The following is a 21,566-nucleotide window of genomic DNA, read 5'->3' as shown; positions in this document are numbered from 1 at the left end:
TCTTCCACTCAGCAGTCATGAAATATCTTCTTAAATCAAGTATGACTATAGCTAAACAAATATTTTACTTCTTGACATGTTCAGTGAAAGAAATGTGTGGCTATTTTCTGATACTACGATGTTAGTAAGCAAGAGAGGAAGAAATGCAAAGATGGAAATACTGTATTATTATTAAGAAGTAACATGTTCTTTAAATGTGTACTTGTCGTGCATGCAGCTTTCATTATAGGTAATTTATTATAACACTTGACTGATTTCCTTTCCTCTTTGAGTATGACAGTCACCTTACTCATGAGCTCTTGTACTCGAGCTGCAAGTTGCTCATTACCCATCCCTTAAGCAGTTGCCAAGCTCACAAGCAATAATGAGTGAACTTGCTGACTACCTGTACAGTATAATTTCTAACAACAAATATTGATTGTAAGTGATCAAAATAGGGTCTCAACTTCCATGTAGATTTGGGTAATGCTTTTCTGTTGACAGAGATAATTATCCATAATATTGTAATTACAGTTTTTATTGTCAAAATACTTATTGGCATTATATGAGATGTAGTGTTACCTGTTTATTTCTTGTTCCTGATTTTGTGAGATCTGAAAGTAAAGATAGTTTTAATGTAATTGTCATATTCATGTTTTTAGTACAATATACTTAATATCCAAATACCTCTGGCCTGAATAACATCAATTCTGGTTGGTGTATAACATAAACAGTTTCAGGTCACCAAGAGGTCCATTCAGCTTCTTAAACTATGCAAATTCGCAACAATTTGGTGGAAATGATTCCCAATCATGCAGCTTTATGTGCACATAGATTTTCCAATTGGTGGGATGAATTATTCAGTACCAGAAAAAGCTTTTGCTGGTGTTCATTTAATCTCAAGTGTGATGATACTTCATCAACCAAGCTGTCTTATCACCTCTGTTCAGTGAGGAATATTTGAGTGAAATCTGCAAGGTTTCATCATGATATAGCAACCTGTTAAATGTTGATACATTCTACTTACAGCATTAATTCCGCTTTCAATCTGAAATGCATTGAGTCCAGCAACTTTGTGCCCATTAGTGTCAGTCATTTTTATTTTTTAAACTGACCATGCACAAAATTTGTCAACGTGATTTTTATTACAGCTTCAGTATCTGCAAAAAAGAGCAAGAATTGTATCATAACTTGTGAACAAAACAAGATCAGATGCAACAAGTAAGAGAATGCCCATTAATTGAAGGGGAGAGGGAAGGGGGGTCTGGCAAAATCTCACCAAATCTCATTTTAAAGTTGAGGTGAGGGGGGATGAAAATCTCATGCCAACTTTTTAATTCAGAGGATACACATTATCAAAATGTATAATTTTTGTTATAAAATTAATCCCAAGCATAGAAAATATTAAAGTACCCACCAGTCTTTGTGGCATCTCTAAACTGAACTGAATTCTTTAAAATAATTTTAAAAGAAAATCACCTGCAGATTAGTCACATACCTTGTTAAAAAGAACATTTAGATCAAATTATTACTTGCTTTTAATTCAGAATAATGTACCACAATATCTCTCTCTCTCTCTCTCTCTCTCTCTCTCTCTCTCTCTCTGCTGAGCGTGCATGCGCGCGCGCCCACACACACACACACACACACACACACACACACACACACACACACACAGCCCTTGTATCCCATGACTTTCTTATTCTAGGCATTTGTAGTCTTAGAAATTTGGATTAAGCCAACCATAACTCTTACCACTGAATTCAATTTATAATGTCATGTTCTGTATACATAAAGAGGTAATTATTTGTCTTGCCTGGTTTCCTTTGGTTCTGGCTGTCAGTTCACTGTCTTTTTTTTTTTCCCTTCTTTTTTTAGGATGAGGAATCGTATGTTTCTAGGAGATACAACATTTATGATAATGATGAATTTGATATAATGACTCAGGATGTCATGGACACTACAAGGATAATCAGAGGGAAAAGGTATGATAATGATCTGAACTTTAAAGCTGTTATAGACATCTTATTCGAAGTGAAGAAAAGTCTGTACTTCACTTTAATATGGTAGACCATCATATTTCGGACTTCCAATTAAAATCTATCACATTATTATTATTATTATTATTATTATTGAAATATATCCCTACCCACTATTTTTAAAAAGCTCCTTAACATATATACCTTGCTTTTCCATTTTATTAATTATAGTCATCTTGTTTTCTTCTATTTTTGCCAACTTCCATTATCAGGCATACGCTGAAAATTCCTGACACCAGTGATTTTACGAGTTTGTGCTGTCAGATTATTTTTTGTTTGTCTCATTAGCGTTATAAAATAAGACATCTGTGAAATTGTGTGATTCTATTAACAATACTCAGTTTGGTCAAATACAAACAGTATTTAAAATAAGGAAACCATACCCTTCGCACATCTAGACTAAGCAATGCACACTGGACTCCTATTGAAGAGAAGCATCTACATATACACGACTAATTTGCAGTTCAGACTTTAGTGCATGGCGGAGGGTTCATCAAACCACTTTCAAAGTATTCCTCTACATTTCCATGCCCAAGCAGCGTGCGTGACAATAAATCTTTCTGTGGGAGCTCTGATTTCTCTTATTGTATTAAAATTATCATTTCTCTCTCTGTGAGTGGTTATCAACAATTTTTTTTCACTTTCAGAAGAGATATTTGTGATTGAAATTTCATGGAAAGATCTTGCCAAAACGAAAACTCATCGCTGCCTCAACTCACATATCATATCCATGACACTCTAGTCCATTTTTCAAAATAATACAAAACGAGTTACTCTTCTTTGAACTTTCTTAATGTTCCCCATCAAGTTTCCTGCCAGTAAAACATAGTCTTCGGTTTGCCTTCCCCGCACCATTTTGTGTGTGATCGTTACAATTCCAATCAAGCAAGATTAAAGTCTCCACTCCGAGTAAGATTTTCTCTGTTTCCCAAGATCCGTTCAAGCAAATACTAGAATTTTCTTTAACAGGGCTGTAGTTGTTTGTTTTCCCATCTTTCTCCAACTTAGCTAAGTCTTTATTTGTAACAACTTTGATGCAAAGGATGTAAATTTCTCAACATTGTTAGGTAATCTATTAAATGTAACCAAATACTTAGGTAAGAGACAAATGTGACATTGTGTGGTTAAATGGTTCTTCTGTGGGCTTACCGTATTTACTCGAATCTAAGCCGCACCTGAAAAATGAGACTTGAAATAAAGGAAAAAAAAATTCCCGAATCTAAGCTGCACCTGAAATTTGAGACTCGAAATTCAAGGGGGGAGAAAAGTTTTAGGCCGCACCTCCAAATCGAAACAAAGTTGGTCCATTGTAATATGAGACACAATTTAGGTCGAATGAAAGACGATACAGCTACAGTAGTTTGGTTCGAGTCGTAATCTTAGCAGTTAAGCTTTACCAGGAAGCCATTGCTATGCGTCAGGCGCTCCGTCCGTATTTATACGGATACCCTTCCTTTTTCACGTGCTTCGTCTGGTTTGAATCGATTGCTTATTTTGCTTTGATCTGATAAGTGCCATTTTCTTTGTTATAGGTGCTTACGTCACTCTAAGCTGAAAATGCATCACTGTACTGCGTCATGCATTGTTTGTCGCATTCTGATAGTGCGTGTTTACGGCGTGTTGCCGCTCGCGGCATGGCTTGCTTTTGTGTGTGCTACCGCCCATACTCATTAGCGAAACAATGGCAAGAGACTGCTATTTGTTGTTACTAACACTGTTGCTTTCTTTGATAATGATTAACAAGAACCGAATAATAGACTGCGTATGATAGAACATGTTCTGAACGAGAGTTAGGCGCAAATTTTTCTCCGTTTGAAAATCTTTGCGGCCGCTTCTTTAGTACATCAAATTCTGAAATTAGTCATCTTAGATTTAAAAACCTAGTCAGTTGCCGTGCTTCATTTGACTGTATCACTATTAGGCATAAGAATAATACGAATATAAACATCATGACACGATATGTGTATTCTTCCACGTTTGCTGTTGTCTCACTCTAGTTTCGTAGTTTATTAGGCAGACAGGATTTAAATGAGATAGCAGCAAACACGAAAGAATACACAGCAAAATGTTTATATTCGTATTATTCTTATGGTGAAGAGAATACTGCATGTGATTCACATTTCATCAGGTTCCTATTAGCAACCATCTCCTCTCACAGGTAGGAAAAAATTCAGAATGTAGAGTTGGCCATATTGACAAACATCCCTAACAGTTTTGCTAGTCAGATTTTCGTAGTACATTGAAATTCTGCTACATTCGAAGATGAACAATACGGAATTTGGTTTTACTTCATTGGATAATGTATGAAAATGCAGTGGTTGAAACTCGAGGCGGAGAAAAAAAAGCTCGTCTTTTTTTTAACTTTATTTACTGGCGCAGAGGTTTTGGCGCCAGTATTTATCTCTGTGCCTACAAAGCATGCCTGTGTAGCGCTACATATATTTGACGGCAGAAGTTAGTTGTGGCGGCACCTACCAACATTTTTCAGAACTTCCTCTTACTTTGCACTCGATTCTAAGCCGCAGGCGGTTTTTTGGATTACAAAAACCGGAAAAAAAGTGCGGCTTAGATTCGAGTAAATACATTATAGTGCCCAATAGTCATGAAAAGAATTTAGAGGAACTTCTGGTAGCTTTAGTTGCATTTCCTCAAAGTAGGAGAGACAGGGCATACAAGTATGCTAGCAGATTATGTCTCTTGAACATTGAAAATGTTGTGGCTATTATGGTACACCCACTCATTCAGAACATGCTTAGAAATGGTAAACGTAGGACAAGGAACATCAGAGGAAGTGCTGTGTATATCCAAATGGAGCATATCTGTTGTATTTAAAATGGTCAGTTTGAATAATGACATGAAATTTAATATTTTTTGTTTCCACATAACAGCTATTAAGGCAATTCTTACTGTTTCAGTTTAATGAACACATTACGATTGCATTAATGTATGGTAAGAAAAGACCTACAGGAGTGCTAGAGTCTGCGACATTGTCTTGCAATTCAAGACTTCTTATGCAGACTGTTTTGTATGTATATTGGTGACATTTTAACTAGTAAGGACAAGCAACATGCAGTTTGTTTATATCATCGAAAGTGGTAGGAGATACAAGCATTTCAACAAAATGGAACATAATGGGAAGGTCCTTTGGTGCAATTGAAAATATAACAAAATTTTTCTTGGTCAGTTTTAGCCAAATCTGTAAATATTGTAGGTGTTGGTGAGTCATAAATTTATAATCCATATCTTAAGCCATGTTTTGAATACTAATCAATTTGCCATACATATTTAAAAAATCATACAAGTTGTGGAATTTTTTGTTTGATCAACATCTACATACATTCTCCTCAAACCACCATGCGTTGCTTTGGGAGGGTTTCGTGCATCACTACTAATCATTTCCTTCTCTGTTCCCCTCACATTCTGAGGGAAAAACAACTGTGTATATGCCTGTGTATGAATCTTAATTTATCTTATCTGAGATTCTTTAGATAAAATGTATGTTGGTGGCAGTAGAATCATTCTGCAGTCGACTTCAAATGCTGATTGCCTAAATTTTCCCAGTAGTGTGCCTAGAAGAGAACATCGCCTTCCCTCTAGGGATTCCCCATTTGAGTTCCTGAAGCATCTCCTTAATACTTGCATGTTGTTGGAATGTATTGGTAACAGATCCTGCAATCCATCTCTGAATTGTTTCAATATCTTCCTTTAATCCAACCTGTTGCGAATCTCAAACACAGCAGTACCGTATTTACTCGAATCTAAGCCGCACCTGAAAAATGAGACTCGAAATCAAGGAAAAAAAAATTTCCCGAATCTAAGCCACACCTGAAATTTCAGACTCGAAATTCAAGAGGAGAGAAAAGTTTTAGGCTGCACCTCCAAATCAAACCAAAGTTGGTCCATTGTAACACGAGACACAATTTAGGTTGAATGAATGATGATACAGCTACAGTAGTTTGGTTCGAGTTGTAGGCATAGCAGTTAAGCTTTACCAGGTAGCCATTGCTATGCGCCAGGCGCTCCGTCCGTATTTATATGGGTACCCTTCCGTTTTCACATGCTTCATCTGGTTTGAATTGATTGCTTATTTTTCTTTGATCTGATAAGTGCCGTTCTCTTTGTTATAGGTATTTACGTCACTCTAAGCTGAAAATGCATTACTATACTGTGTCATGCATTGTTTGCCGCATTCTGATAATGAGTGTTTACGGCCTGTCGCCGCTAGCGGCATGGCTTGCTTTTGTGCACGATACCGCCGCTTATAAATAAATAAGTTTTAAAAAATTGTCTCATTATCGAAACAATGGCAAGAGACTGCTATTTCTTGTTACTTACACTGCTCCTTTCTTTGGTAATGATCAACAAGAACCAAATAATAGACTGCGTATGATAGATGATGTTCTGAACAAGAGTTTAGCGAAAATTTTTCTTCGTTTGAAAATCTTAGCAGACACCTTTCTAGTATATTACATTCTGCACAGAAATTAGAGTCAACTTAGATTTAAAAATCTACTCAATTGCCGTGCTTCATTTCTGACTGTACCACTATTAGGCATAAGAATAATATGAATATAAACATGACATGATATGTATATTCTTCCGCGTTTGCTGTTGTCTCACTCCAGTTTCGTAGTTTATTAGGCAGACAGGATTTAAATGAGATAGCAGCAAATGCAAAAGAATACATGGCAAAATGTTTATATTCATATTATTCTTATGGTGAAGAGAATACTGCATGTGATTCACAATTCATAAAAGTTCCTATTAGTAACCATCTCTTCTGACAGGTAGAAAAAAATTCAGAACGTACAGTTGGCCATATTGACAAACAACCCAAACAGTCTTGCCAGTCAGATTTCCGTAGCTCATTGAAATGCTGCTACATTCGAAGATGAACAATACAGAATTTGTATTTACTTCGTTGAGTAATGTATGAAAATGCAGTGGTCGAAACTCAGGGCGGAGAAGAAAGCTCGTCTTCCACCCTTTTTTTTTCTTTTTTTTAATGACGCAGAGGTTTTGGTGCCAGTATTTATCTTTGTGCCTGAAAAGCATGCCTGTGTAGCGCTACATATATTCGACGGCAGAAGTTAGTTGTGGCAGCACATACCAACATTTTTCAGAACTTCCACTTACTTTGCACTCGATTCTAAGCCGCAGGCGGTTTTTTGGATTACGAAAACTGGAAAAAAAGTGTGGCTTAGACTCAAGTAAATACGGTACTCAAGAATGTGTTCCATTAGTGTCCTATATGCGGTCTCCTTTACATATGAAGATTCTCAGACATCACTCTACAAGGCTTATTGTCTGTTACAGCTCGCTTAGTGCATTATAAGCACTTCACCAATTGTATCCACTAGATCAGCTGAATCAGCTCATCCAAGACTCCTTACAGTGGCTCTAACACTGTGACATTGCCTCAGGGGGCTCACGGTTCTTTCGTGAGCTCGTGTGTGGCCCACATAGGGCTTCGACCTATTGCAACCCATTCTTCCTTCCTGGGCTTTTCTTCTTCTTCTTCTTCTTCTTCTTCTTCTTCCCTGTTCTGTCATCCTTTTTTGGGGTTTTTGGTCCCCACTTGGGATTTGACCTCCACTTTCAAATTTTCTGTCTTTAGTGTGAGCCTGTTGGGAAGGAACTCTCTGCCTGGCATCTACACTGTGGATTCCTCCCCCCTCCCCCTTTCCTTCACCTCTTCCTTCCCCACCATAGCCCCCCTACCCTGCCAACTTGCCAGCACGTGTAACCAGTCCTTGTGGTGGGGCTGTTATGTACCCATCTGGCAGAGCCCCCTGACAACACAGGCATCACACTACTGATACCTGAGCTGTTGCCTCCCCATGTATACCAAGAAGTGGTTGCTTATAATCCTGGAGCATCGGAACTTCCAGCAACAGCCACCATGCCAGACAGATCCTGCTGTGGCTGGGTGGTGCCCATTGGGAGTGGCCTGATCAGTGAGGGTGGTATCAGGGCAGATACTTCAGGCATGAAGCTTATCAAGTACCATTCTCAAACAGCTGTCTCTTCGAATAGTACCAGATCATTGACTGCTGCTTAGTATGAGCCTGCAGCCTTCCCTGCCCTGGCTACTCCCTGGGAGGAGGGTCAGGCTCGTTGTCTTGGGATGACACTTTCCCCACTTCCTGGTCTGTATTAGAATGAACAGGGACACATTCACCTCCACAGAGTCATTGTTATTTTTTTTTTTTTTTTTTTGGAGAATATTGAGGACAAGTTTGACAAAGTGGAGTCTCTCAGTAAGGTGCTGTCAGGCTCCCTGTTGAGCAAAGCTGCTTCTGCCTCCCAGTTGTGATCGTCTTGGCGACATCCCATTGTCTTAACTCTCACCTGGACATGTGCAGAAGAGTCATAAAGACAACAGCATCGGTACAGGTGCCTTTATTCTGGCTTTCAAAGGAGATACCCTTCCGGAGAAGATCAAGCTTGTGTGTTACCATTGTGATGTGAAGCAATACATCCCACCACCCGTGTGGTGCTTTTCAGTGCTTGCGTTTTGGGTATATGTCTTCCTGCTGTACACCAGACCCTTTGTGTGGTGACTGTGGACACCCACTCCATGAGAGAAGCCCCTATGTTCCACCACCTGTGTGTGTAAATTGTCAGGACTGCCACTGTCCATGCTAGCTAGATTGCCCAACTTACAAGAAACAAAAGAAGATGCAAGAGTGTAAGTACCTGGATTCTCTCTCTTATACTGAGGCTCGTCAAAAATATTACCAACCCCACCCAGTGTTGACATCTTCTACTTTTGCCTCTGTTACATCTTTTTCCCCTCCCACCTTTTCCTTACCTTAGTCCGATCCCCATCTCCTCTCCCCTTCCCCTGTGGCTCTCCCTTCCATTTCCCCTTCCCCGGCAGCTCTCGTCCCTTCCCCTCCAGGAACCCCCCCCCCCCTCTTCCTCCTCCTCCTCTTCTCTGGCTCATGCTGGAGATGGGCCTCCCTCTTTGAACACCTCTCCCCAGTGTTCTCAAGATAGAAAGCCTACAACCTCGGGTTGGATGAGGGACCCACCCTCTGAGGGCCCCAAAACCAGTCACTGTCTGTCTGATCCAGACATTGCTGCCACCTGTTCTCTTACTGATAACACCTCCTTCCGAGGGAGAAGAAGCAGCAGCACAACTCCAAGGACAAGGGTTCCCTGGAATCCCAGCAGGCTTTGCCCCTCCTTCTCACTCCGAACTGGACCCAGTTTTTATGGATGTCATCCCTTCCTAGGTGACGGCTGCTGACACAATGACATGATCTCCCCTCAGTTTCTTTATGTCCGACCTGGACTCTTGCAACATGATAATCCAGTGGAATTGCAGTGGATTTACCATCACCTAGCAGAAATACAATAACTTGTTTCCTCTTATTCTGCATTTTGTCTTGCTCTTCAAGAAACTCACTTCAGTGATGACCACTCTCCAACGTTTCGTGGTTATCGAACTTTCTGTCGTAACCGTGCCAGCCCCGAGATAGCATCAGGAGGGGTCTGTACTTTGGTTAGCATCGATGTCAATAGTGACTGGATCCCCCTTCGTACCAACCTGGAAGCAATAGCAGTATGAGTGCGGATGACCCCAGCAATCACCATTTGCATTGTCTTCCACCATACAGGTACACCACTTCCTTATGTTGAACTACCTACCTTAATGCAGCAACTCCTGCCCCCTATCTTATCCTCAGGGTCTGCAGTGCACACCATCCCCTTTGGGGGAGTGCCACTTCAATTGGTAAGGGTCTTCTAATTGACCAACTTATTACAGACTTTGATTTGTGCCTGCTTAATGATGGTTCTCCTACGCACTTCAGTGCTACTCGTGGCACCTTTTGTGCCATCGATCTCAGAATCTCCTCTCCTGCTGTCTTGGCTTCACTTCACTGGTCACCCCATGATGATCTTTGTGACAGTAACCACTTTCCGGTGATTCCATCATTCCGCTACTGCTGCCAGGGAGACAGATCACCATGTTGTGCATTCCGCAGAGCCAAGTGGCCTTTATATATGTCTGCTGTGCATTTCAGCACCTCTCTCTCGGATGCAGTCATGCGAGACATCTCTGCCACCATTCTTCACGCTGCTGGCATTGCTGTCTCTCTGTTCACTATCACTTTTAGGCGTCTCTGTGCTAAGGCTCACGACCTTATTAAGCAGAGTAAAATGGATTTCTGGGAGTGCTATGTTTTCTTCCTGGGGATGTATGCCTCTTCAACCCAGGTTTGGTTCACGTTCTGTAGCCTTCTGGGCTGCCGGCGACAACTGTCCAGCGTCTTATCCTATAGGGTGCTCTGTGTACTGATCGATCAGTCCTTGCATAACATCGTGTGACACACTTTGCAACAGCATCAGCATCGTCTTCCTATTCTGCTACCTTTCTCTGGCAGAAACGAGTTGAAGAAACCCTCCACTCTTTCAACCTTCGCCAAGCTGAAGCCTGTAATGAACCCTTCACCTCTTCACATAACTCAGCCACAGGCCTGGATTCCATCCACAACCAGATGATCCAACACTTGGACATTACCCAGAGGCAACATCTATGCAGGGTCTCGAACCGCATTTGGCTCGTGGGGGGTCTTGCCCTCGCAATGGAGGGACAGCATAGTTATCCCCATACTTAAGCCCGCAGAGAACCCAACGTCTCTCATTAGCTACCGACTGATTAGCCTGGCCAACTTCCTTTGTAAACTGCTCGAGAGTATGATTAGCTTCCGATTATGCTGGGTACTTGCATCTCAGCGTCTTTTGTCCCCGTATCAGTGTGGCTTCGGGGAAGGACGATCTACAACTGAAATGGAAACAGCTATCCAACAGGCTTTTGCCGACCGCTGACACCTAGTCGTGGTGTTCTTTGACCTACACGAGGCTTATGACGTGGCCCGGTGCTGTCACAGTTTAGTTATCCTCCAAGACTGGTGCTTTCGCTAACCCCTTCTGATTTTTATCTGCAAGTTTTATTCTGCTAGCTCTTCCACGTTAGAGGTGGCACTTCACTCAGCACCTCTTGCTCCAGGAGGACTGTATCCCACAGGATTCTGTGTTATGTGTCACACTCTTCCTCATCGCCATCAGTGGGCTTGTAACCTGTGTTGGGCCTTTGATTACCCTGGCATTGTATGTCAACAATTTTTGCATCTGTTGCAGCTCTCACTCTGTAGCATCTTCTGAATGCCAGCTTCAAAGTGCTATCCAATGGGCCTCTGCGTGAGCCCTTTCTTATGGCTTCCAGTTTTCTTCTTCCAAAATTGGGTTACACATTTTTGCCATCAACCCACAGTACACTTGTAGCAGTTCTGCCTGCTTTATTTATTTCTTCATTGATCGTTTGTTGTCCTCAGTGTCGACTGGCTGAAAAATGGAGTTTGTAATTTCAACACTGACTGCTGTAAATAATGTAGCCGACAGGTGCACAGTTGTGTTTCACAGTACTTTGATTTCACTCTTCACAACCCCTAAATAATACAGTTATTTGGCCAGTGCACTATTGTTTAACTTTCGATAAGCCTCATTAATAGTTTCCAGGCAAACCTCCACATACTGCTACAATAGTTTACTGTTGAACATCTACGAGCAGTAACATCCTAACCACAAAGTTCACTGTCTTTCAGACAAATTGAACAGTCACTGTCAGTGTTTTAACACATGGCCTATTGGTGTAACACTTATTTCACAGTTAAATTAAAGCATTGTTGTTCTAATCAACACAGGTTTCTCGTCTGAAACTCGGGTGGACTGACTGCCTCGTGGCCAAAAATTGGGCCCTTATACATCATCACAATAATAGGGTCTGAAACTGCACATTGTGTAAAGTGAAATTTGCAGAAATTACAATTAAAACTTAACTCATTAAATTAACTGAATACATTGAATTTTTTTTACTACAAGGGTTAAGCCGAATTATTTGTTTAAATTGTGAAATTAACAAATATTGTCACATAGAAGAAGGTGTAATTAGATGAATGACAAACACTTAACTTCACTTGTTGTTGTTGTTGTTGTCGTCTTCAGTCCAGAGACTGGCTTGATGCAGCTCTCCATGCTACTCTATCCTGTGCAAGCTTCTTCATCACCCAGTACCTACTGCAACCTACATCCTTCTGAGTCTGCTTAGTGTTAACTTCACTTAACGAAGGTTTAATCAGCACTTGCACATACAATAGTGCGGACCAACTGCCTCCGGCCAGAACACATACGGCATATATACAGTTACAGAATATTCCAGTACAATGATTCTTGACATTTGTGTTTACTTCTAGAATGTACTCGAACCGAATATAGAAATTAAAATTTTACAGTTCTGGTGAGTTTTGAACTCACGACCCTACATCTACATCTACATCTACACTCCGCAATCCACCATACGGTGCGTGGTGGAGGGTACCTCGTACCACAACTAGCATCTTCTCTCCCTGTTCCATTCCCAAACAGAACGAGGGCAAAATGACTGCCTATATGCCTCTGTACGAGCCCTAATCTCTCTTATCTTATCTTTGTGGTCCATCCGCGAAATATAAGTTGGCGGCAGTAAAATTGTACTGCAGTCAGCCTCAAATGCTGGTTCTCTGAATTTCCTCAGCAGTGATTCACAAAAAGAACTCCTCCTTTCCTCTAGAGACTCCCACTCAAGTTCCTGAAGCATTTCCGTAACACTCGCGTGATGATCAAAACTACCAGTAACAAATCTAGCAGCCCGCCTCTGAATTGCTTCTATGTCCTCCCTCAATCCGACCTGATAGGGATCCCAAATGCTCGAGCAGTACTCAAGAATAGGTCGTATTAGTGTTTTATAAGCGGTCTGCTTTACAGATAAACCACATCTTCCCAAAATTCTACCAATGAACCGAAGACGACTATCCACCTTCCCCACAACTGCCATTACATGCTTGTCCTACTTCATATCGCTGTGCACTGTTACGCCCAAATATTTAATCGACGTGACTGCGTCAAGTGCTACACTAATAATGGAGTATTCAAACATTACAGGATTCTTTTTCCTATTCATCTGCATTAATTTACATTTATTTATATTTAGAGTTAGCTGCCATTCTTTACACCAAGAACAAATCCTGTCCAAGTCATCTTGTATCCTCCTACAGTCACTCAACGACGACACCTTCCCCTACACCACAGCATCATCAGCAAACAGCCACACATTGCTCTCCACCCTATCCAAAAGATCATTTATGTAGATAGAAAACAACAGCGGACCTACCACACTTCCCTGGGGCACTCCAGATGATACCCTCACCTCCGATGAACACTCACCATCGAGGACAACGTACTGGGTTCTATTACTTAAGAAGTCTTCGAGCAACTCACATACTTGGGAACCAATCCCATATGCTCGTACCTTAGTTAAGAGTCTGCAGTGGGGGCACCGAGTCAAATGCTTTCTGGATAGTCTAGTATCATAACCACTACACTACAGTGACTGTGCCACTTAGCTTCTTCTGTGACATTGCTTCCTCCTTAAGAGAACAGCGTTTTGGTGTTACGTCCTCCTAGTTCGAGAACGAGTCATCGGTCCAGCATACTCCGACTCCTGAGGACTGATGTTCGCCCTAGCGGTGATCTTCTTAGAACTTCCTTGCCGCTACGCTCTTCGTCACCTTTCCACTTGTTGCATATCGCTGGAGCTTCAAATTTACCCTGGGTTGCAGGATCCTTATAGGGCTTCATTCGAAAGATGTGGACTGTATCTCTGATCTTTTGTCGTCTTGTGTCAAGGTTGAAATCTTCAACTTCATAAGTAACATCAGACAACTATCTTACGACCTTATAAGGACCAAAGTAGCACCTGAGGAGCTTCTTAGAGAGACCAACCTTCCGAAGAGGAGTGAAGATCCAGACGAGGTCACCAAGCTGGTAGACAACAGGGCAGTGGCTCACGTCGTACCCTAGACGATCGTTTTCTTGAGCCTGCAGCATGCGGAGTCGAGCTAACTGCCGAGCTTCCTCAGCTCTGGTTAACACCTGGCTGATGTAGTCATCGTCCACGTTATCAGGATGTAACGGAAACACAGTGTCCATCGTAGATCGCCTCACGCCCATGCACCAGGAAAAATGGCATAAATCCTGTGGTATCTTGTTTGGCAGTTTTGTAGGCAAACGTCACGAAAGATAGCACCTCGTCCCAGTTGGCAGTCATCATGTGATGAGTAACGTTGCACCGACTGTTTATTGCTATCACAAGATTCGATTGAAAAACTTTCCCTCGATCCGTAATTAACGACCTTGGGGCAGTGTGTTTTAATACAATGTCTTCCATGATGAATTTGCCTACCTCGAACACTTTGGTTGTTTTCACTGCTTTTGTAATGGTATAGCGTGTCAGATAATCAGTGCAAACAATAATCCATCTATTGCCACTAGCAGATGTTGGAAATCGTCCGAGGAGGTCAATCCCAAAACGCTGGAAAGGCGATTCGGCTGGTGGAATTGGTATGAGTCGGACAGGTGGTTTCTGAGGAACTGCCTTTCTCATCTGGCACTCTCGACAGTGCGACACATAGTGACCGACACTCCTAAATAAACCTGGCTAGAAAAATCTCTTGCGGATCCTATCATATGTCTTAATAAATCCTAAATGTCCGGCCTCAGGTGTGTCATGGAATTTCTGTAGAACATCTAAGCCCATAAGTTTAGGAATCACTGGTAGCCACCTCTTTCCAAATGGATCAGAGTTTTTCTTGCAAAGTAATCCATTAATTATCTTAAATTGTCCTTTCACATCCTCTGACCGATTTAAGGCAAGCATAATTCGAGGTATCTGGGTGTCGTCCTTCTGTTCAGCGGAGAGATCCTGGAGTGCAGCGAGACAGTTACTATCTTCATCAAAGTCTTGATGGTCTTTCACAGGGTTTCTTGAGAGACAGTCGGCATCTTGGTGTTTTCTTCCACTTTTATACACTATGGTAATGTCATACTCTTGAAGACATAATGCCCACCTGGCGAGTCGTCCTGTTGGATTCTTGAGACCTATCAGCCAACAAAGTGAGTGGTGGTCTGTAACAACTGTGAATGGCCTTCCATAGAGATACTGTTGAAATTTGCACATGGCCCAGATCACAGCAAGACATTCTCTTTCTGTAGTTAAGTAGTTTCTCTCGGCTTTTTTAAGTGTCCTAGAAGCATAGCCTACAACCTTCTCTTTTCCATCTGTGTGCAGTTCTGTAGGTGCTCTCTCATCATACAGACCAAGTACAGGGTCAGTCGTCAGGGCTTTTTGCAGCACATTGAAAGAATCTTGTTGAGCACCACCCCAGATAAATTTAGCATTGGCCTTTAACAACTCTTGGAGTGGTCTGACTTTGATATAAAAGTCTTTGATAAAATGACGGTAATAAGAACATAATCTGAGGAAGCTTCTCACATCTCTGATACTTTCAGGAATAGGAAATTCCGTTACAGATCTCGCCTTTTCTGGATCTGGTCACACACCTTCGTTTGACACAAGGTGTCCAAGTATTTTTATTTCTTTTGCTCCAAAGAGACACTTTCTTGGCTTAAGTTTCAGTCCGCCTTGTTGGAGACGCTTAAGAACGGCCTTCAGTCTCTTTTGTGTTCATCAAATGTCTCTGACAATACTATGTCATCTAAATAACAAAGACACATCGTCCACTTCAGATGACTTGGAAGATTATCCATCATCCATTCAAAAGTTGCTGGTGCATTACATAAACCAATCGGCATTACCTTAAACTCATACAGGCCCTCGGGGGTGATGTATGCAGTTTTCTCACGATCAGCCTCATCTATTTCGATCTGCCAGTATCTCGAGTACATGTCCATGGTTGAGACAAACTTAGGCTCCTTCAGACAGTCTAGTGTATCGTCAATTCGTGGAAGAAGGTAAACATCCTGTTTAGTTATCTTATTACGCTTCCTGTAATCAACACAAAAGCACCAACTCCCATCCTCCTTCCTGACGAGGACCACTGGTGATGACCATGGGCTCTGCGAAGGCTGTATGATGTTATTCTTCATCCTTTTCTCTACCTCGTTGTGAATTATTCGACGTTCTGTTGCTGACACACGGTATCCTCTCTGGCTTATTGGTTGATGGTCTCCAGTGCTAATCCAGTGCTTCACAGTCGATTTGTCTAATTTGCTCTTCGCTTGTGGATTGAAGCATTCATAGAACTCTTGAAGAATGGCAAGTAGCTTCTTCTGTTGTTCCTAAGTGAGATCTGGTGATAGTCGAGCTAGAAGATCTTGTCTCATAGTGGTAGCACTAGTTTTGCCCACAGACTCGGCCTGGGAGATTTCTACGAAGCTCAGCTGTTCTTCAGTTAATGGCTCAGTGTTTGCTATGCATTATATTATGTGACTTGGGTCCTGATACTAACAAGTAAAATAGTGCAAATATATCAAGATGTTTTGATGTAAATGCCTTCAAGCTACCAGATTATTCAAAAAGCTAGTTCCCTTCCTTTACATCCCTAACTCAGCCCGGAACATTTTTGCCCCCTCTCTCTCTCTCTATCTATCTATCTGTCTATCTATCTATCTCTATGATAGGAGCATTTTTTATTTTGATGTTTATATATTTGGAATATTTCTGTATGATGTTACACTACTTCTGTACATTCATCATCCCACCACCTTGTGATAACATTCTTATTGATTAACAAAAAGGTTTAAGTTGCTGAGTAGATATTTTTCTGCAGCTTCATTTATGCATTTTACTAAGTTTCAGTAGTTCCTCTCTGTGTCATCTATTTTCTGTAGCTTTTTCACCTTCTCAGTAATTTCCCTTTAGAACTTAAGCTATTTTGATTCCTCATATTCTGTCTTTGTGAAGGAATTATTGTTGGCCCCAAAGGGGAGAGAAGAAGATAAGGATTCAACATTTCATTGAGTGTCTTCAATGCAGATATAAGAGTAATATGTATAGGGTTGTGATCCGAACATAATGTGTACACAATTACTTCCGAGGTGGCTTCCGTGGCAATTTATGACTCACTGTCAGACTGTGTTTTGGCTGCTCTTTCTGCTCTTGTAAGGGGGACATCATTACAGTGATGAGTGTTTCTCTTATAATAACTCTGCTACAACTTTCCCCAATCTGACTTCTCTACTGCAACCCCATACTGAGATTAATACCGATTGTCTGATCTGTTGCATTAATTTCATTATTTTTACAGTTGATGGATGTTGTATTGTCAGCGTAGCCAACTCTGTTTCTATATAGTTTGTTGATATTGCCTCAGACTGAATGTTTTAACCACTGAAGTCTAATTCAGTGCTAGTATCTTCAATTCCATTCTTTACTAACATTGCTGCACCACTGTATCCACCCTTCCATCCATCCTACCACTACTGATTGCTTGTTAATAATGATATTTGAATTGGTGGTTTTACAGCTCTATAATTTCACTGTAATCTATTATGACTGCCATTACGGGAGCAGGGTATAATAGTCTGTGCATTGTGTATTAGTATCTTTGCCCTATCAAGTAATGTGGTCATACTCATTTATGGGTTTGTGCTATTTGTTTCAAAATTGTCATGGCAGTGTCATATATATTGTTCACCAAGTATTACTCAGCACATTGGGTCTGTGTCATTGATAAATGATATATCACTGGCTACTGATTCTGAACAAGACCAGTTATTGGGAGTCTATTAGATGGTGGTTCCAATCAGTAATCCTGTTCCACTCTATGAATGGTGTTTCCAACAATAGCAATTGGCTTCTGTTGGTGATCATTGAGTCCTTCTGGTATCAATTGGGCATGTCTGTGTTACTGAAATGGAAGTTTTCCTCAAGGGCTCTGTCCAGTTGTGTTTTTTCCTTGATACATGTTTGGTGGAACAAATTATGGTGCAGGTCTACCATAGAAGATGATGATAAATCACTAGTAACCAGCATACCGTATTGAATCTAAGCTGCACTTTTTTCCGGTTTTTGTAATCCAAAAAACCGCCTGCGGCTTAGAATCGAGTGCAAAGCAAGCGGAAGGTCTGAAAAATGTTAGTAGGTGCCGCCACAACTAACTTCTGCCATCGAATATATGTAGCGCTACACGGGCATGCTTTGTAGGCACAAAGATAAATACTGGCGCCAAAACCTCTGTGTCAGTAAATAAATTAAAAAAAAGGTGGAAGACGAGCTTTTTTCCTCCGCCCTGAGTTTTGACCACTGCATTTTCATACATTATCCAACGAAGTAAATACAAATTCCGTATTGTTCATCTTCGAATGTAGCAGAATTTCAATGGACTACGAAAATCCGACTGACAAGACTGTTTGGGATGTTCGTCAATATGGCCAACTGTACGTTCTGAATTTTTTCCTACCTGTGAGAAGAGATGGTTGCTAATAGGAACCTGAAGAAATGTGAAACACATGCAGTATTCTCTGCGCCATAAGAAAGAATACAAATATAAACATTTTGCCATGTATTCTTTCGTGTTTGCTGCTATCTCATTTAAATCCTGTCTGCCTAATAAACTACGAAACTAGAGTGATACAACAACAAACACGGAAGAATATTCGTATCGTGTCATGTTTATATTCGTATTATTCTTATGCCTAATAGTGATACAGTCAGAAATGACGCACGGCAACTGACTAGATTTTTAAGTCTAAGATGACTCTAATTTCTGTGCAGAATTTGATGTACTAAAGAAGCGGCCGCAAAGATTTTCAAACGGAGAAAAATTTTCGCCTAACTCTCATTCAGAACATGTTCTATCATACGCTGCCTATTATTTGGTTCTTGTTAATCATTATCAAAGAAAGCAGCAGTGTAAGTAACAACAAATAGCAGTCTCTTGTCATCGTTTCACAAAAGCAAGCTATGCTGCGAGTGGTGTAATTTTTCCTCCTATCTACGTGATTATGTAGCTCTCAATTCGTTCGAGCAATCAATCATTCATGATAGGAAATACAGTCATAGCTCAGTCACTCAAAATGATTCTGAAATTTTACTTGTTAGAATGAAATCAGGCGATGATTCTTCTTCTCTGCAGGCTCGTGCTTTGCGGCAGTCTGCTAATCTGTACAAATAAAATGCCTCGTAATTTTGGGAGCGTTGTATAATCAGTCGGGAAACCTCAGATCAAGCAGATATTTGGCTTTGATGAAGTTTAACCTTCCGAAGAAGCAATGGAGCTCTTGGATTATTAAGTGCAGGTTCGTATCCAGTCTTTCGGAAGTCCCTTCTGATTAACAACTACGCAATATATCGATAAATATCATTAATTCTCAAATTTAAAATACACACCTTTTATTTGAAGAAGCCATCTATATATATTTCCTTTTAATCGTACAGTTCGTATCAGTTATCTTCTGTGATAAATCTCAATAATCAGATTACAGTTCTTCTAAACCAAGCTCTGGCTAATCGGCACGAAGACAATCTCGGAAACCCCCTTTCTTTTTTTTTCTAACAACCACCAGAGAGAGTACTACAAAGAATCCTTATGCGCTCATGGCATAGCTATTGTATGAGCTACTTTTCGCATGGATTCCGCGAGTATGAAGATAGAAAATTTGTAAACGTCATTCAAGGGTAGAGTTGTATCAGAATAATTCATAGAATATAAAGAGATATTACAATTGCCCCTCGCAGCGAGCAAAGTTAATGATAATACACTTTGCGAGCTAACAGAAAAAAATTGTTGGGTTGTTTATTCAAAAGAGGAATATTTTGAATTAATAGAATTTTACTATAGAGAGTATGGGTATCATGTTAAGACAGTAAATTACGAGAATACCTAAGCTGTAGCTTTTACATGTACCGGGGTATACCCGCATCCCGAGTACATAACCAGGGAAGATGTAGATTGGTGTAATTACGAAAAAGGTCTACCCATTTGGGGACTGGCCTTCACAGGGAAACCCTGGAAAACCTGGAAGAATAGACCCCAGCTCAGGTATTAAAGGAGATAGGAAAGCCTAAATCCAGTAATTTTGAAATATATAGAAGCTCTATAGATTAGATCGAAGGAAAAGTGCCTCATAGCCAAAAAAAATTTTACAATATTGCTCAAAAAAAATTTTTCAAAATTCTTCTTTCGACGATGTAGCCGGCGATCTTGTTGTGAAGTCGATGGAACAGGAACACTGGATACGGACACCGGGTAGGCGACGTACAGCGTTTGGTGGACGCGGCACGGAGGACAGGCGATGGCTTATGGTACAGGATAGAAGCTGGTAACGTGCTGTAGAAACAGGAAGATGATCTCAGGAACAGATGGTCAGGGACGTGAACATGAAACAGGTTTAAAGTGGAATAAGAAAAAGTTCTGACTAAATAAATTCCTGGAAGAGAGTGGATTAAGGCAACGAAGTCCATATTTCATCGTTGAACTCAAAATCGGAGTGGATTCTTATATTCGTCCATCTGTACTAGACTGGAACATCCATCAGTCCTGACAATCGCGATATATAGTCCTCAATACCAAAGTTGTTTTGCATTACAACTGCTGATTGTCCAAAACATTGCCATATAGACCGTGGGCATTTAAATTTTGTTGTAGCTCATATCGAATGTATTCCTCTCAAAAAATTTTTTTAATCTAATCTTCGTTTTGTTATAGTGCATGTGGAAGTAGAGCATTGAATCTGTCCGAGGTTTGCTTTCAATCACGAAATTATGGATAAAATTTAAGTTTACACCTGATGAAAAATTTTAAAAACAGGCATATGACACTGACTCCACAAAAGGAATAATTTGAAAAATTTTCATTATTCTTATAATTAATTGATTTATAGATCCACTTGCAAATAAATATCATTAATGATGACGTATGTTCATTTAACAAATCATCCACTCGTAGAATCTTCTTCATCCTCTCATGAACATTTATGGAAATATATTTCAACAATTATGCCCATAATATGAAACACACAAACTGCTATTCTTAAAAAGTTAGTTAAAATTCTTAAATTAATTCTCCTGGTAAAGAAGGCATAATGAAAAATCTAAAAATTATAATAATTTTCTCTCGCGCAACCAGAGAGTTTCATCAATTGTTTGCAACAGTGACAGTATCGACTGTTGCTTCATTTCACAGTTCATTTGTTTTCTTGCGCGAACAGCGCATATCATACACACAGCGTATTTACCTACATATCCCACACTGTTCAAGTTTCACACGCAATTCTCACATAAGTGCCGCGTCTTGAGGAAATGTAGATGCACTTTCATTGTATATCACTGTGGCTTCTGCTCATAGTCCACACTTACAAACACTAGTAATTAACAAATTCTTCTACCTATCTTAAAATTTTTTGTGCTAAACTATCACAGGAGTAATCTCACTGTCTCTTAACCTATCACAGGAGTAATCTCACTGTCTCTTAATCTATCACAGGAGCAATCTCACTGTCTCTTAACCTATCACAGGAGCAATCTCACTGTCTCTTAACCTATCACAGGAGTAATCTCACTGTCTCTTAACCTATCACAGGAGCAATCTCACTGTCTCTTTACCTCTAGACAACATAAACTTCTTGAGATTTATATACACATTTGACTCATAGTCAAATTCTACTCTAAATTCTTCTCCATATTTGGTATTACAGATATAC

General features: G+C 40.4%; 1 protein-coding gene across 6 annotated transcripts in view; it reads left to right on the top strand.

Moving 5' to 3' along the window:
- LOC124595187 (activating signal cointegrator 1 complex subunit 2) overlaps positions 1–21,566 on the top strand; it is a 162,777-nt gene that overhangs the window by 102,401 nt on the left and 38,810 nt on the right. For all 6 annotated transcript variants that reach the window (XM_047133809.1, XM_047133806.1, XM_047133810.1 and 3 more), the window contains one exon: positions 1,858–1,964. In XM_047133809.1, the coding sequence (XP_046989765.1) occupies positions 1,858–1,964 (107 nt within the window). The remainder of the gene's footprint in view (positions 1–1,857; positions 1,965–21,566) is intronic.

Source organism: Schistocerca americana, chromosome 2 (assembly GCF_021461395.2).
Source record: "Schistocerca americana isolate TAMUIC-IGC-003095 chromosome 2, iqSchAmer2.1, whole genome shotgun sequence".
NCBI classification, from domain to species: Eukaryota; Metazoa; Arthropoda; class Insecta; order Orthoptera; family Acrididae; genus Schistocerca; species Schistocerca americana.
This window is presented reverse-complemented; position numbering and strand designations above follow the sequence as displayed.